The sequence below is a fragment of the Eublepharis macularius genome, chromosome 16 (genome assembly GCF_028583425.1).
Source record: "Eublepharis macularius isolate TG4126 chromosome 16, MPM_Emac_v1.0, whole genome shotgun sequence".
Lineage (NCBI taxonomy): Eukaryota > Metazoa > Chordata > Lepidosauria > Squamata > Eublepharidae > Eublepharis > Eublepharis macularius.
In genome coordinates, this window is record NC_072805.1 from 8,255,204 (window position 1) to 8,273,648 (window position 18,445).

At 49.6% G+C, this 18,445-nt stretch overlaps 1 protein-coding gene across 6 annotated transcripts in view; it reads left to right on the forward strand.

Annotated features, from left to right (window-relative positions):
* CCDC91 (coiled-coil domain containing 91) overlaps window positions 1-18,445 on the forward strand; it is a 279,810-nt gene that overhangs the window by 110,663 nt on the left and 150,702 nt on the right. For 5 of the 6 annotated variants that reach the window (XM_055000772.1, XM_055000775.1, XM_055000776.1 and 2 more), the window contains one exon: window positions 9,978-10,085. The exons of the other annotated variant lie outside the window; for it this stretch is intronic. In XM_055000772.1, the coding sequence (XP_054856747.1) occupies window positions 9,978-10,085 (108 nt within the window). The remainder of the gene's footprint in view (window positions 1-9,977; window positions 10,086-18,445) is intronic. 6 annotated transcript variants of the gene reach the window in all.

The following is an 18,445-nucleotide window of genomic DNA, read 5'->3' on the forward strand; positions in this document are numbered from 1 at the left end:
TTAGCCACCATACTCTCAAGAATCATATTGCTGTGTGAGAATGAATGAACAGGGTTATCTATCTTGACAGTTCTATTTTGAATGTCAAATTGGTGTTTCCGTAAAATTAGGATTATGCTTTGATGGCCTTAAGTGTACCCATTTGGAAATAAGCCATATTCCATAAAAATGAAAGCTTACCATTGTTACAAGTAGAAATATGGGGCTTCGCAATATGACTGAAGGCAGTGGACATCCCTCTGTAGGATAGGCAAGCCGAAGTTTCACTTCAAGAGCAAACCGTTGTTGCCTGGTTTAAAAAGTATATGTAAAAGAACAGTTGGGATTGTGTGGTTTGCTTTGTGAGAATATGCTATTTCCCTTTTTACAACACCTTATTTCCTGAGCTAAAGGAGAACCCAGTGTCTTCCTGAAATGTTTTTAGAAAAAAGAGAATGTTAAAATACCCAGCAATGTCAGTGTACAGTGACATGATAAAATTATGAATTCAGAAAACAAGATTCAGGACAATCACAGAAATTAGAAAAATAAACATTATTTTTATTAAGAGTATAGATGCAAACCACACTCAGCTTCAGTATAAGCAATAGAGGGAAATAGTGCTGTTTGTTGTAGAGGAGATAATCTGCTGTGCATTGTGGGTCTTTCCCACCTTAACAGCCTCCTGAGACCTCCCTGAATCTGATGCTTGGGGTCATGGGAATTGGGGAACATGACTTTTGCACTAACAGAGCAGCAGAAACCCTACCAGTGGAATAACGAGGACAGATAATGCTGCCTGATTTCTCCCTCTTCACAGCAGCCTTTCATGCTGCATTATATTTTGATCATAAGGCTCCAGTGTAGGGCTGCTAGTCTCCCAGTGGGGGTGGGGGATCCCCTGCTTGTAGACTCCGCCCCCCCTTCACCTGGCCAGCAGGGGGGAAAGGTGCAGGGAACAAGCCCAGGAGACAAAAGGAGATAGATAAATAGTCTCTAATATAGAGACACAAATCTCTATATTAAAACCAGAGTATCGGTAGAAATACACAAAAATACATTAGAATCCAGACTATTAAAAATACAAAAAATCCAATCTACGATATTTACATTAAAATTCCCCACCTTCTCGCGATTCGTTTTCGTTTTCTCGGCCATTTCGGACGCTCCTCTCCGCAGGTCCGGGAGGAAGCGCCCGAGCAGCCTGACCGGGCAGCTGACCTGCGAAAGTTAGCCCCCAAGACTCCCAGTCAGGGTGTCAGGGTCCGGAACACGACGGGAAGAACCCCCCGAAGTCGATGCGGGGGGTAAATTGCCCGTTTGCTCCTATGGAGGCCGGCAGACCTGCGCAGCACATCGCGTGCCGCCAGGACATGGAGAATGGCAAAAAGCAGATTTAAGGTGAAAACCTGTAAGTAGCAAATCCCTTCTGTTACTACAAGCGTATGCGAAGGATTGGTGGGATTTGAAGCTAAGAAGGCTCGGATTTCTTCCCCCTCACTGAGTTTCGAAACTTGGCTGGCAGATTCCCCCCCCCCTAAGATGGCGACGAAAAAGCAGAGCCCCGCTATGGGCAAATCCATCTCGGCTGCTTTGCAGGGGAAAGGAGAGTCTCTTGAGGAGCTAGTAAAGCGGTCGGTCGTCGAAGCCATAAAGCCCTTTGTTGACAAGTTAAATGAAACTGATCAAAGGGTTGGCTTAATTGAGAGTGAAGTGAAAACCATTAAGGAAGCAGTGGTGGGGGCGGAAAAGTCTGCTCGGGAAAACTCAGCACTCATGAGGGCAACAAACAAAGAACTAAAGCTGTTGGAGAACCAACTGATCGGGTTGCAAGTGGATCGTGCTCAGACAATATTGCGTCTCCAGAATGTGGAGGAGGAGGAAAATGAGAATTTAAAGGATCTGGCATCGGAACTTTTGGCGATACCCGCGAAGGCAACTAAAGAAGAGTTTAAAAGCGCCATTTTGGAAGTCCGTCAGGCTTCTTCAAAATATGCAATGAAGCGTCAGCTGCCTCGCGAGATTATTATTGATTTTTCATCTAAGAAGGTTCGGGACACCATCCTATATAATTCATACAATGCGGACTTGGACTTTCTGGGCAATAAGGTTAAGATATTGAAGGACGTTCCATTTTTAGCTCGGAAAAGAAGATTTAAATATAAAAGGTTTGCAGCTCTTCTGAGGAAACGTGAAATAAAATACAAATGGTTATTATATAGGGTACCCTTATACGCAGCCTTTGTAGACTTACAAGTCGCTCCCCCCCGCTCCCCCCGACCCAGGCGCAGCCCCAGCACCTTACAGCACCCCCAGCCTTACCTGGCCCAGGGATGGGGCGGGGGAGGGCAATGGAGGAGAGCCGGGCCGACAGGCCAGCTGGGAGGCAGCAGGAAGGCCCCGGGCTCAGCCGACCGCACTGCTGCAACTATCGCCGCCGAGAACCGCCCAGCTGCAGACCGGCGCGGCGGTGCTGCCACAGCCGCGGCCCGAGCTGGACCTTGGAGCGGCCCGAGCCCACCTGGGAGAAGCCAGCGGGGCTGACGCCGGCCAGGCCCAAGCGCGGCCGCAAGCAACACCCTGGAAGGAGGGGCCAGACAATGAGCCAGGGAAAGAGCAGCTTCCCATTGGCGATGGGAGGGGGGAGGCAGGAGTCCCCCAAGGTGAAGGGCAGGCTCCTGGGCAATGGAAGGGGGGCCGCACAGGTGGAGGGAAGGGAGGAGATGAGGCTCAGAGCAGGGCCAACGGGGATTGGGGACGGGAGGAGGAGGCAGAGCCGTTAGAGGGCTATAAAGGGAGGGCTCCCGGGGATGCCGAGGAGGAGACGGCTGGCGTGATGGAGGCCAAGAGAGAGGGCATGACGAGTCACAGCCAAGCAGGCAGGAGGTGGGCTCAGGTGTTGCAACCTCTGCCCCTGCCAGTCTGAGGTGGAGGGAGCCCCCCCTTTTCCTTCCAGCCCCCAGCAGGGACCGGGGAAAGACAGCGGAGGGTGGGCCAGGCGGACCCGGCAGCGAGGCGGCTCACAATGTGGTGGAGAATTTTAGGCCCTGGTCTGTCTGTGAGCCGCCCACCCCCTCACCTTCCCATCCCCACCAGCTGGACAAGTCACCGGACATTACTGCGCGCCTCGACATTACCGGCTCCAGGCGGGCAGCCCACCCCTCCTAGAGGGGGCCAGCCGACCAGCATGGACCTAACCCAATTCAGCCAGTGGCTGACAGAGCATCAGGGACAGTTACTAAAGGAAGTCACCCAACAGCAGCGGGATGCTCAGGTAGCCCTGGCCCGCCCAAGCGGCGATGATGCGAGATCTGCGGCAAGTCCTGGGAGCTTCTCAAGGTGGAGGAGCTGGAGTGGGCCAGGCCCCGGCAGGGCCTCGGGGAGATGGTCGGGGGCCCCCTTTCACCTGGCCAAGCTGGGCCCGAGGACAACATGGATGCCTACCTCGACGCATTTGAAAGGACGGCGGAGGCGGCCCAGTGGCCTCGGGGGCAGTGGGCCTTCATAGTGAGGCCCTACCTGACAGGCGAGGTGCAGGTGGCCCTGAAGGCGCTCCCCAAGGAGGAGAGCGCAGACTATGACTGGTTGAAGGAGGCCGTCCTCGACCTGTACAAGATTACCCCAGAGACATACCGACAGAAGTTCTGGGCCATCGTGTATCAGAAGACTGGTCGTGGATCTTGTGATAATGGAGAAGCTGTTGCAAGTGATCCCCCCAAGGGCACGGAACTGGGTGGCCTATAGCAAGCCCGCCACCCTGAAGGAGGCCACCGCTCTGTGGGAGAATGTGATGGCCATCGAACCCCAGGAGCTGGCCCGGGCAGGCTGCCGAGGATCATCCAGGAGAGGGGGCTGTGGTAACGCCTAATAAAGAACCCAACAGGTGAAGGGCAGCAACTGTTGGTCCCCACCGAGTTTAGGCCGAATGTCCTGAGGGCCGCCCATGACCACCCCTGGGCCAGACACCAGGGCGTCCTGGGGACGACCGCCTGGGTACTGGCCCAATTCTTCTGGCCGGCGGTGGAGAAGGATGCGAGGCAATATTGTCGCTCCTGCCCACTGTGCCAACGCCTCTTCTCAAGGAAGCCTCCCTGTGCATCCTTGGCACCCCTGCCAGTAATTCAAGGCCCATTGAAACGGATCGCGATGGATTTTGTGGGGCCCCTCCCTCGGACACCCTAGGGTGCCCGGTACATCCTCGTGCTAATGGATTACGCCACTCGTTACCCGGAAGCCATACCCTTGAGCAACATGAAGGCATCGGGCGTGACTCGAGCCCTGATGCGGTTCTTCGCCCACGTGGGACTCCCCCGGGAAATTCTCTCCGACTGTGGAAAGCCGTTCATGGCCCACTTGACAAAACAGCTATGCCAGGCCCTGCAGGTACTGCATATCTTTACCAGCGTCTACCACCCCCAGATGGATGGGTTGGTAGAAAGATTCAACCAAACCCTCAAGGGGATGCTCCAGAAGCTAGCCCACGACCGCCCGAACCAATGGGACCTGTACCTGGACCCCCTGTTGTTCGCTGTCAGGGAGACCCCCCAGGGCTCCACGGGGTTAGCCCTGTTGGAGCTGGTGTATGGGAGGAGGCCACGGGGGATCTTGCAGCTGGTAGAGGAAAACTGGGGTCCGCCAGAGGGACGGGACCCCCAACCCGCCCCCACCTACGTCCAGGAATTACAGAACCGACTGACGACGGCAAGGGAGGAAGCCCAGTGCCACCTGGCGCGGGCCCAAGACTCCCAAAAACGGTATTATGACAAGAAGGCCCGGTCCCGCTAGATGCAGACTGGGGACTGGGTGCTGGTCAACCAGAGGGTGATGGCCCCGGGCCCGGGCGATCAGTGGCGCGGTCCCTTTATGGTCACCAAGGTTTTGGGACCACTATCTTATGAAGTGCAATGCGGACCCCTTCCCTGACACAAGAAGCGACTGCATATCAACGACCTCAAAGCCTGGCAAGAACCCCTACCTAGGCAGTGCGGCCTGGCCGAGGAGCCCCTGGACCTCCCGGAAGGGGACCTCCCCTGGAGCAGCACGGCCCCCCTGGGGGAGCGCCCACAGCTCGATAGCCGGCTGTCAGAGGCCCAGCGGGCCGGACGGGTCAGTCAGGTTTTGTGTAGACTACCGGCAAGTGAAAAGCATAGCCATCTTCGATGCTTATCCCATGCCCCGGGCCGACATCCTAATCAACCAATTGTGCCCATGGCGCCCGGCAACAAGGAAAAGACGGCCTTTGCCATGCCCCAGGGGCTATTCCAGTTCCAGGTGCTGCCCTTTGTGCTGCACAGGGCGGCGGCCACCTTCCAGCGGCTCATTGACCAGGTGTTGGCCCACTGCCAAGGCTTCACCCGGGCCTACATTGACGATATAATCATCTTTAGCCCCGACTGGGAGACGCCCATGACCCATCTGCATACCGTCCTCCAGGCCTTAGAGGAAGCGGGGCTGCGGGCCAACCCACAGAAGAGCCAGGTAGGGTTCCAAAAGCTGACGTACTTGGGGTACCGGTTGGGGCAAGGAGAGCTCTGTCCCATCCCGGAGAAGGTGACCACCCTAGAGCAGAGTCCACAACCCCAGACCAAGCGGCAGATGAGGCGCTTCTTGGGACTAGTGAGGTACTACAGTAAGTTTGTCCCCCACTTCGCGAGCCAGGCCAGTCCCCTGTCCAACTGCCTGCGTAAAGATCAGCCGCGAACCATCCGATGGACGGCACAGAGAGAGCAGGCCTTTGAAGCCCTGCGCAGGGCACTCTTGCATGCCCCGGTGCTCCGCAACCCGTACTTCGAGTGACCTTTCATCATCCAGACGGATGCCTCCGACTCCGGCTTAGGAGCCGTCCTCTCCCAAGAAGCGGAGGGCCAGGAATACCCCGTCCTCTTCATCAGTCGCAAGCTGCAGCCAGCAGAGGCCAAGTACGCCATGGTGGAGAAGGAGGCCTTGGCAGTAAAGTGGGCAGTGGGGGCCTTGCAATTCTACCTCATGAACAACAACTTCACCCTCGTCACTGACCACGCCCCCCTCCTCTGGATGGCTCGGATGAAGGACCATAATGCCCGGGTCCTCAGATGGTACCTCTCTCTGCTTCTTTTCAGCTTCATACTGCGCCACCGACCGGGAGGGGCCCATGCGAATGCGGACTACATGTCCCGGATCCACGAGACTGTCCCCCAGCTGCAGCTGGGACCCGGGGGGTGTCCGGAGCCAGCCGCAGTGGCCCCGGACTTGGAGCCACTCCCCCCCCGCTCCACTCGACCCAGGCGCAGCCCCAGCACCCAACAGCACCCCCAGCCTTACCTAGCCCCAGGATGGGGTGGGGGAGGGCAGCAGAGGAGAGCCGGGCCCACAGCTGGCCGGGAGGCAGCAGGAAAGCCCCGGGCAGCGGCAGGTTCAGCCGACCACGCCGCCGCTGCCACGACCATCGCCACCGAGAACCGCCCAGCCGCGGAGCAGCACGGCGGCGCTGCCGCGGCTGAGGGACGAACTGGGCCTTGCAGCGGCCTGAGCGCAGCCAGCGTGCCAGTGGCCCAAGCCCGCCCGGGAGAAGCCGGCAGGGCTGGCGCCGGGCCAGGCCTGAGCGCAGCTGTGGGCAACACCCTGGAAGGAGGGGCCAGACAATGAGCCAGGGAAGGAGCGGCTTCCCATTGGCGACGGGCGGGGGAAGGTGGGAGTTCCCCAAGGTGACGGGGCAGGTTCCTGGGCAATGGGAGGGGGGCCGCACAGGTGGAGCGAAGGGAGGAGATGAGGCTCAGAGCAGGGCCGACGGGGATTGGGGACGGGAGGAGGAGGTAGAGCCTTCAGATGGCTATAAAGGGAGGGCTCCTGGGGATGCCGAGGAGGAGACGGCTGGCGTGATGGAGGCCAAGAGAGAAGGCGTGACGAGTCACAGCCAAGCAGGCAGGAGGCGGGCTCAGGTGTTGCAACCTCCGCCCCTGCCGGTCTGAGGCGGAGGGAGCCCCCCCTTTTCCTTCCAGCCCCCAGCAGGGACCGGGCAAGGATGGCGGAGGGTGGGCCCGGTAGACCTGGCAGCGAGGCGGCTCACAACGTCCGTAGATTACACAGAAGCAATTAAAAGCGTCTGGCTGTACACAGAACTCTTGCTGAGAATGATGTATGGGATGCTTGCTACAAAGTTCCAGTCCCGCCCTGTGAGCCCCCCCCCCAGTGCCCAACCAGCTGGGCATAGTCAGTGGGAGAATAGGAAGGAACCGTCTCAAGGCCTCTGTGGCGAGCCATCCGAGATAAGCGTGCTGTCTTTCCAGGAGCTGGACGGCTTGTGTGAGAAACTACGCACACACACACACATACAGAGGGTGATTGCAAATGAAGGGAAGATGGAGGGACTGTGGGTAATAGACCTGACACCATGCTTTGCTTGGGGCCAATTTTGGCTTTGGAAATTTACAGCCATTAGAAGTTATTTAAAATAAATTTGCTTGCATGTTATTCCTTACTCAGCATCAGCAGTTATAGTCTGGCTTTGCTTCCAATACTGTCCTCAGTCCATAAAGCTGCTATTAACTTTTGGTTGAAAATTCTAGTTCAGGTTTTTTAACTTTGGCTTGTGAGGAAGTGAAAGCTAACTCATGGCGAAGTCAAATACTAAATCTAATAGCCAAGTTTGGATTTTCAGAAGATTATTTAAGGAGACTTCATAGAATCATAGAATCACAGAGTTGGAAGGGGCCATACAGACCTTCTAGTCCAACCCCCTGCCCAGTGCAGGATCAGCCTAAAGCATCTCTGACAAGTATTCATCCAGCCTCTTCTTGAAAACTGCCACTGAGGGGGAGCTCACCACCTCCCTTTTGCAGCAAAACAATAAGAAAAAGACTGTTGGATATAATTGTTCTGGTGGATGCTACATTATTGGGTACTCTTGAGAACAGCTTTTCTCTGTAGGCTGCTTGCACTCTTCCCTTTAATCCCTCCCATCTTATTTTACTAATCTATTAAATTTCACCAAAACGTGTTTGGATATTTTACAACTGGCAATGTTAAGAGGTTGTTATAATGAACGTGTCTGCCCCTGTGACCAGAAATCTATTGAAGAACTAGCCCATGTTGTTTTCCAGTGCCCAAGATTTGTACTAGAACATGAACAGTATCTTGGGAATATTTTACCATGATATCCAGCGAGGTGGGACCAGAACAGACTTACTGTCAAACAATATTGTCAAGCAAGGAATATTGCTTGCTGATAAAGAATAAATGGGTAATATCACAAATAACAAAGTGTATCACTTGGATGATAAAGACTATCAAGACCATCTATAATGTGGTTGATGGATAAACTGTAAGTACTATGCTGGGTTCCATGTGTTAATATAGGAACAGCAAGTTGCCTCTAATTTTCTGTTTTGTTGCTGTGATTTTAATTATATATTTTAATTTTAAACGGACATTTTAAGGGTTTTAATTGGTATTAAGATTGCAGTTTTCTCCTGGTGTCATTTGCAAAGGCTATGAGTTAATGCAATAAAGTTTATGTATGTATGTACTTATGTGCACATACACAGGCATTATGCACATGCACATAAGTCAGGGTTGGAAATGTTTTGGGTTTTGTAAAGGCTTCATTGATTTTGTATGGCTAAGCAATGACATAAGAAATTGATTTTGTGTGACTTGTTTAATTGTTGTAGTGACAATTACTGTTTTTCTACTGTTAATTGGCTTTTTAAATTTGTTACTGCATTATATTAGCCATGTCTTTTCTAAGAATGTTAATATTTGTAAAACTATGTTAATTCCTTCTCCAAAATTAAGTACAGCTTTGTAGGATAGCACACTCAGGGTTTCACAGCTTAGTTTAATTGCTGATGGGTTGCAAGACTTCTAAGATTTCTGCATTTGTAGTACAACATTTGCAATACCACACAAATGGAAAATGCTGATGATTAGTTCAAAAACAAAATTTCTGTTCCAGACTTTTTGCATATAGGCAGCATCTTGCTTAACGCTTCCCATCAAGCATGTCTATTATTTTTCAAAATAAAAAATCTATTTTAAGAGGTTTGGAATACTTGACTTGCTTGCCCACGCATGCCAAAGTTCTGTTTTGTATAAAGGAAGTTGCTTTTAGCATAATTTTAATCGTAAACAGTTCAGTACTCAGATTTGTTTTAAAAAACTGTATCTTTATGCATAGTGTTATATCTGTAGTGAGTATATAGCACGTCCTCATGATATATAAAGAAATGAAGATCACACAATGCCAATAATGGAAGAATAAGATAATTTGGTTAATGTAGAAGGTAAATATAGAAAGGAAAGGAAATATAGAAAGGGTGGATACAATATTAATTTGGTTTCTCTTTTAATTTCTTTCAGCATAGGATCTCTTCCCCCCCGCCCCTCCACACTCCATTACAATTACAATTATATCTGCATTTTGGTATTGCATTGTTGTGTAACACTCCCTGCACATACACTTTTCACACTTCTCATTCCCAGTCTCTTCAAGGGAGCAAGAGCTATTTTGGGGGCACTGGTTCTATATTTTCAAATAAGTCATAATTTCCATCTGCTTTTACTTGACTTGTGGTTGTGAAGATCATGCTTGGCCCTGGGGATCTAACTGTGTGCTGAGAGGATGTGGAGCTTTGTCAGCCAGTGAAATATGTCTGGCTTCTGCCGCCCCCCTTCCCCAGTGGCTTTCCTATGCCTTTCATCTTGTGTGGTCCAACTGAACTGGATATGTTTCACAGTACTGCTCACCTTCCCTGTTTCTTATAGGTCTCTTATACAGACAATTCTGTAGAGAAACATGCGGACCATCAGAGCAATTCTGGTTACAGAAAAATAAAACAAATGATAATAAATTAATATTTGTCTTAGATGTTTCATCTATCTGACGCATGGGTATACTTTGATATTAAATTACAGTTGCATACCAGTGTTGCTTAATAGAAAATGTGTCAGAAAAAAGTATTTCTAGTAGCAGGCAGAGTGTCTTCTCCATTTATACTAGATTGCTGTATTGTGTGTTTCAGGCCTTACTGCAGTGCACGGTCCAGCAGCGGGAGGAAGCTGTTGAAAAACAGTATGTATCTGCAGTGGAGAAACAAGCACATAAATGTGAAGAACTCCTTATTGCTCAGGTAACTGCACTGCTTCTCCACAAAAGCATGTATATCCTGACCACAGTCCAAATAGCTATGTAGACTGTCCCAGTGGCTTGTGCTTCTTTCCGCCCCCCCGCCCATCAAATCTCTGTTCTATCACAGACTGCTTTTGAAACTTCCCTCCATTCAAAATAGTGTTTACTGTGTAGCATGAGTAGTTGATATTTGAAACATCTGTCTTCGATTTTATTACTTTTTTTCTCAACATACATTCTTTACATTTTGTTTTAAGTACTTTGTTAGGGGAAAATGGACACCGCTAGAGATGCCATTTCTCCTACCGGCAGTCATACCGGATAACGCTGTCACTTAGAGCCTTGGTGGGAGGGGGGAAAAAGCAGTAACATAAGCTGTTTCATTACACTACTTCCAGAAAAATCCAACAGTAATACAGGGTAGCTCTAGGAATTGGTAGAAACTCTGTGGTTTTGCCAGACACTCCATGGCAAAACTACAGAGTTTCTACCAATTCCTAGAGCTACCTTATGTCTCATCCAAGTTTCCCCCCAAAATGATGTAGCAATGCAGCTGATGTTGCACCCCTGCCATGTCCCCATTCCCAGTCCTCCTGCTAGTTGCCAGGCTCAGCCTTGCGATCCTAACAACCACTAATTAGCAGTATAGAAATTATGTGTATGTATGTGTGGATGTAGATAGAACAACTGAGAAACATTTCTCAAGCAGTTTGTGATGAAGCTTGGGTGGCTTTCCCAATGAATAGGGGAAAGATAACAAAAGCTGTTATTCTCATTGAGAAGATCTTTTGAAGTTTTTGCCAAAATGCACAGTGATCAGGAAATTTTCATCCAAATGTTGTCTTTCCATAATACTGTTGCAGGTAAAGCTACTCTGATGATTAATAACATGATCTTGTGCAACTTTTATTTGTATTTTTCATTTGTTTAGTGGTCTGAAGACTAAGGGTGTGCACAGGAAAAAAATTCAGTAAATTTGGTTTGGTAATACTGAACTAGAAAAAAAATCCGATATTCCTGAATACCAAATTGATTCTCTAGTTTGGTTCAGTATTATAGAGCAAATATGGTAACATTTGGCCATTGTTTCTTATAGGAAACTCAATTTGGGTTTTTCCAGCTGCCTGGAGGGCTCATTTTTTGACCAAATTTCACCAAATTTTCAGGGGGCCCACAGCTGTCTTCTAGCGACCCCCCCCCCAGTTTCATTAAGATTGGCAGAAGAAGATGGCTGAGGCTGAAGGGGTAGAGATGTGGGAGGTCATCACTTCCACAATCTCTTCCTCCACTATCCTCTCCTCCTGCCTCACCCTGAAAGGCCTGCTGCTGGCCTCACAGGAAACTGGGGAAAGTTGTTCCTCCAACATGCTCCAGGTCCCTAGGATGAGCACAAAGGATCAGGTCCCTGGGATGAGCACAAAGCCCACCCAAAAAGACTCATCATGCTGCTGCTTCTCCTGCTGCTTGGTCTCAACAGCTAGAGGAAGAGAAGCCTCAGCAGCAGGTCCCTGGCCAGTGCCAGTTCTTGGCTCAGGCACACCTGTGGTGGGGGTGGTGCTCCTGCAGCTGCCTCAGAAAAGAGGGCCTTGTGGACCCTTTTTCTTTCACCACAAGCCAGGCTGGTGAATGGTAGCTGCACTGGGGCAGATGTCTTCTGCGCAGGTGGGGTTAAGACACAACCCTCACCTCCACCCCTCTACTCTTATCCCTCTCTGGTCTCCTGTCACTCATTTTTCTGCCCCCTGGAACCTACGCTAACTAGTAACTAACCTTATTAAACAGTTAAATTACCAACCCACCCAAAGCACCTAGACAAAAATGAATGTTTTGTTTTAAAACCTACCTACCTACTCTGAAAGCATGCTTTTTGTGGGTCTAAAACTGGAGATGGACACAGAAATCTCTTTTTAAAGGACCTGTTTCGGTATCTGGTAGCGCTGCACTATCAAACAGCTTAACTTCTCTTCTAAAGCCGGCCTCGCTTGCCTTGTTTCTAGGGACCTGAAATTGACTAAGAGCGAAATAATCATGGTATCACCCTTGTTAGCTGGTTGTATATGGACTAACTACTTAGTAGAGCCTCTCCTGATTCTCAAGGGAGCCAGAGGCAGGCAAGGAAAGCCTAGTTGAATGTAACTAATCGGCAGCCTATTAGTCTATAGAATGTGACTAGAACCTGAACTCTTAACTCCTACATAAGCCTGTTAAAGGGGGGAAAACTGTCTTTGGTCACTAAAAGCTACCTATTAAGTTTTGCTTAATCCTTCCCAGGATACCCAAAAAGTACACCCAAACACCACTAGATAAGTTAAGCTAAACTGAACCAAGCACGCCAGCGAACACTGCCCCCCAGAAGAACAGCAACTAGGAGTATGCAACAACAACAAAAAAAGCAGGAAGAAGAGTCGAAAAATATGGGGGAAAGAGTCAGAAATAAGTGGTTTCTGAAGCTGCAAACTGCTTCGGAAATCATTTATTAACCCGCTTCGGTGTGCTTCGTAAAGATTCAGAGCGCACAGACAAACTTTCCACCCCACCGCTTATTTCACTTGATGGGAGGGGGAGGGGGAGGTTTCCTCCTCCCACTACCATTGGGTGAAATAAGTGGCACCAGTGGTTTTTAAACACTGCGGTTTGCTTCAGCTGAAGCTGGGGTTTAAAGTCTCCCTTTCCATGCCACTGGCCAGAAGCATGGAAAGGGGCACTTTAAACCCCATGGCTTGCTTCAGCGGACAGGCAGGGAAGTCCCTGCCTGACAGCTGAAGCTGGGGTTTAAAGCATTTTGAAGCTTCCCTGCACTTCAGCTGGAAGGGGAGAAATTCCCCCCCAACTGAAGTTTAAAGCTCCATTTCAGGGCTTTCCAGGGCTTCAGCTGGGAGGGGGGAATCCCCCCAAGCTGAAGTTTAAACCTCCTATTTTAGGGCTTTATGTGGCTTCAGCTGGGAGGGGGGAATCCCTCCTCCCAGCTGAAGTTTAAGTGCCTGTTTTGGGTCTTCCATGGGCTTCAGCTGGTAGGGGGGAATCCCCCACCTCCCAGCTGAAGTTTAAAGCACCAGTTTCAGGGCTTCCCCGCACTTCAGCTGGGAGGTGGAAGCATCTCCTCCACCTGCCAGCTGAAGTTTAAGGCCACTTTCCAGTGCTTTAAATTCAAAACCCAAGGCTGGATCCAGCTGAATAGTGGAGGAGGGAGCTCCCCTGTCGGTCAGCTGAAGCCAGCTGCGCTGTTTGAAAGGTCCTCAGAGCTTTCCGAAGTGACCCAAATCGCTTTGGGAAGGTTTGATTTGGCATTTCTGAATCAGTGCAAGTATGCTGGGCCTGATTCGAAAATCACAACTCTTTAAGAATGAGATCCGATTCAGGTATTTATCCCAAATCGGAAACTTGAATCGCACATCCCTAACAACAACCATGGACTAACAACAATTGAGCACCAAACCAAATTTATGGCAGCAAAAAAAGAAGTCAACAAAAAACACTATAAATAAACAGCATCCTAAGCTCAAACAACAGGGGAAAACACACTCCACCAAAAGAATAACCCACAAAAAAGGTGAATTTGATAAAATTAACTCAAACTGTAACCAAATAACAAATCACCCACAACATGATAAAACAAAAAAGACACACACACCTGAAGAACTAGCAGCAAAATGAACAGTAACCAACTTCAAACCAAAGCCGTCCCCCACACAAAAGCCCAACCAAAGCATCCACCACCCAGCAAAAAAACCCAGTTTTTAAAATGCAAAGTAAAAAAAAACCTCCCCGCCCCCAATCCTATCCCTACCAGATACGAGGCCAACCTTCTCCTTCGAAAGACAGAAAAAAACCAGTGAGTCTACAATTCTCCAACCTGGCACCAGCAGAAGTCTTTCAAGTGCAGCAGCAGCAGAAGTCCTCCAGGTGCAGGTCTCAGCAGGCAGCAGCAGGAAGGACTTCACTGGGCAGGAGGATCCATTCACAGTCCACATCGAGTCCAAAGCAGGCCAGCCCCAGGCCAGACCATAGAGAAGATGTTTTTCAGGTACCCATAGCACACAAAATGAAGGCTGCTCTGAGGCAAGCCAGCCTATTTAACTCCTTGCAGGGCAGTTTTAAAAAGGCACTCTCCTTCTAGAGAATCCTATTGGCCAGAGAAGGAGAGCTTCTGCAAGGACTGGCCACTCCCTCTCTTTTCGTCCTTGTATGTCCCTTTTGCCTTTGCCTCACTCCCCCCTCCCTTCTCCCCCCTCCCATCTGGTAAAACAATATGGGAATCAACGTTTCTTTGCTGTTCCTTAGCAAAGGAACAGCCCAGCCATTATTACCGACATTTTCCAAATTAATCCAAATTAATTTGGTAAACTTGAGTTCAAGAATTCAGTATTCCCTTTTGAGTTCTGCAATATCAAAGTTTAGTAAATAAGGTAAAATTCAGCATTTTTAAAGGAATATCGAACCCAAATTACACATCCTTACTGATGACAGCAGTTGGCTTTGCAGACAAGTCAGGGCACAGTAAAGCACATTCTAAAATGCACAAAAATTACTTTATATTATGGTAGCATTTAGGATGCCGTGATAGTCCACTGAACAATATAATGGGTTTAGATTAAGTATACTTATTAAACATACTTAAGTATACTTATCATCTACTTGCTATATTTTACACTATTGAAGAGTGATTAAAATGGCTGTTGCTTATATAGATGATTTTTATGAATTCATTATTGTTTGCATAATCTGGAGCACTAGCCATCAATCATCTGCATAAACAGAATAATAGAAAGAAGTACCTCAGTTTGAGGAAGGAAATCTGCAGTTGTACTAAATAGACATGGGCACGAATTGAAATACGAATCAAATTTTGTGATGAATCAGGCTGATTCGTGTATTGCGAAAATGTGTTTCGTGGGGCTGTGTTTTTTACCAAATCCACGACTTTTTGGGCCGATTTGTTTGGTTCGTGAATGCTTCGTGATGCCAGACAGATGGCGCCAATCCATTGATTCCCTAGGCAACATAGGTCTGCAGACCTTTGGTTGCCATAGAAACCCCAATCTTAGCCCACATAAGCTTGATAAGCAGCTTTCTCTGCCAACCTGAGAGCTGAGCAATGTGAGTCTATGCAAGTTTACCTGGGAACTGTACTCAGAAACTCCTTCCCCTCTCTGTTTCTCTTCTCCATTTTTAAGAACGGGATGGTAGAGTGGCCGTGGCGGCGGCAGCCTGAGCAGCTCCTTGTGCCACTGCTTGTTGTTTGCTAGCTTCAGGAACCCTTCCCTGATTCTCTGCCTCCTGTCCTCCTGCTGATCTGACATGCCTTCCCATCCACCACCCACCCCCAAACTCCCCAAAGCAGATCCTGAGTGGATCTGCTCTGCTCTGCTTTTCCTTCAAGAACTTGGAGGAGGGGGGGAGGGCATGTTAGAACAGGAGGAGGATGGGAGGATGAGAAGGAAAAGTCAGCAAAGAGAACTAGAAGAGAGGAAAACCCAAGCAGTTCCGCTCCGCTTGACTTTTCTTCCAGCAGCGGCGGAAAGCAGGAGGCCAAGAGGACGGGAGGGAAAAGTCAGCAAAGAGAGCCTTAAGAGAGCTACTTGGAGGGTGGCTGGAGGAGAGCCTACTGAAGTCTCTCTGCACGTTTGGCATCTCTGGGTATGAAGGGGCTGTTCAGGGCATTTGCAAAGCAAGGCTAGTTTAAACGTTTAGCAATATACAAACTTTAAACATCTAACTGTTCATCCACCGTCTTCCTGTGCAGTCCCACATGGGACTGCGCACGCGCAGGCCTGCCGATATCGGAGATTTTTATAGCTCAATACAACCAGGGGGCGCTCTCGCCTTCCATCGCGCATGCGCAGCCATCTTCCCGCCTAAATGGACTATAGAAGGCAGAGCGCCCCACACATACCCTCAGTTTCCTTTTCGCTGCCGATAGATGAGGTTTTTGGCTCTTCTACTCGTTCGCGATGTCAGATACTGCTCTTTTCAAACGGTGCGTCTCCTGCAATCAAAAGATGACCAGGTCAGACGGCCATTCAAACAGCCTTTATTGTCTCGGGGAAACTCATAATACTCCGGCCTGCAAACATTGCCGTGCCTTTACTTCGAAGGCCAGGGCGGAGAGGCAACGTGCTATGTCGGTTGTGGATCCTCCGGCGAAGGCACCCCCATCTGCTGCGCCCGGATCTACCCCTCGGCCGGTCGAAACCGTGAGCTCGAGGACCCCTTGCGCCTTATCTTCCCCGAGTCATTCGGAGTCTAGACCGAGAGATCGTTCCACCTCCTCGGTTCGGAGCGCGTCGGAACCAGCACCATCGGTTCCGAAGGTCCCTCGGAGCCAACCATCTTCGACTTCATCTGCCGCTTCGGCCTTGGATCGAGCTGCATCTCAGAGTCGGACACCCTCGGTGTCAAGACCGACGTCTCCACCGTTTCAGGGTGCGGCCGCTTCAGAGACAACTGGAGAACCATCCACTCCGTCCGACCTTGACAAGAAGAAGGAAAAGAGAAAACATTCTTCTAAACGGGACAAGGCGGTTCTGGAGCAGTTAATCTCCTCCCCGTTAATCGGCCCCTTCGGGTGCGATCGATTCCGACCCACCGGAAAAGAGGCGTAAGGATTCTGATGTGCCTAGATAGATGAACAACAGTTACGTAAGCGAAACCTGTTTTTTTCATCCCTATCTGCTAGTACTGCATTTAACTTACATATAAAGATAAGCATGTTTTTGGGTCATGCTTGTGTATGGAATGGACGTTTTGTCTCCTGGTAAACCCAGTACAGAGTTGCAAATGAGTTTTGCCGCTGTTGGATTTCACAGACAACTAGCACTTTCTACTCTGCACCATGCAAAGTAAATTTTGCAAATGTGATTGCTTGTTCCTGCTGAAGTTGACAGAGTACCAGCTCTCTCACCCTCTTTCCTGACTTCTCCCATGCATAAAGGTTGCAAATGAGGATTGTCTGATTCTCTAGATTGCAGAAACTCCACCTCCTTTCTTGCTGCTGATCTGCTCATTACACTTTCTGGAACCAGAAAGTGAAAGTGAAACTTTCCCAGCTTTGGAAAGTTCCTACTTGCCAGAAACAAATCTGCTAACATCTTGGTGTCAGGCAGGGGGTTCTGTGTATGGCTTTATCTGAAACCACATTTTGAAGACGGCTTCTAAGAGGACAGTTTTTAATATGCTGTGGCTGGATTTCAAACTTCTTCCTGACTTCGTTCCATGGCTACCACCATTTGCTGGAGACAAATGCAAAGGTTATTGTAAAGTGTGCTACAAAAGCTTTGAACTAAGTAATATGGGAATTAGAGCTGTGGAGTCTCATGCACAAGGACCATTACATCAGAAGAACCTGAAAATTAAATCAAGTCAACAGTCCATCACAATATGTTTAGGTTCAAAGCCAAGTACAAGTTCAGATAGTAAAACCAGAGAGGGTGAAGAGACAGCCCCTGCGAAAACTGGAAAACTTGATCAGAGTGATGAAAATGGCAAAGAATTACCCAACACACAAACTAGTATGGCTGCCTATATAATCAAGGACTGTGTCAGGACAGCAGAGTGCCTGTGGGTTTTGCAACTGGCGATGAAGAAGATGTCATTTAACTCTTGTAACAACATCAGTGAGTTATTCAAGCGAATGTTCTCAGATAGCCAGATAGCTCAACAGTTTCATTTTGGAAAAACAAAAGCAATGTATGTTGTTGCTTTTGGCTTGGCACCATGTTTCTCAGATCTTTTACTGAAACAGCTGAAACAATGCCAAACATTTATCATCTGTTTTGATGAAGCTTTGAATAAGGTGGTTCAAAAGGGACAGATGGATTTAGTGGTTCGTTTTTGGGATGATTACTGTCAAAAAGTTTCCACATGGTATGTAACCAGTGTTTTTCTTCAAATTACTACTGCTGAAAACCTCCTTCAGCCGCCTCCCTGGCTGCGGCTTGCTTCCCCGCCAGGCCTGGCGGCTCCCCGGGCCCTCCCATAAGTGGTGGCCGTTGGGGAGGGCAGTGCAGGCAGCGACAGGGCCGCGGGGGGGTTTGGGGGGGGCGAGCGGGCCTAGTCTGGGGCAGGAGAGGCCTGCTCCGCACACACACACACCCCTGGGGCCGGGCGTCTCCTGGTCCGGTTGTTCTTCGGGGATCCGCAACATGTAGTCCGCATTCACATGGAGCCGCCCCAGCCGATGCTGCAGCTTGAAGCTGAAAGGGAGCAGAGAGAGGTACCACCTGAGAACCCGTGGGTTATGGTCCTTCATGCGGGCCATCCAGAGCAGGGGGGTGTGGTCGGTGACCAAGGTGAAGGGATTGTTGGCGAGGTAGAACTGGAGAGCCCGTACGGCCCACTTCACCGCCAGAGCCTCTTTCTCCA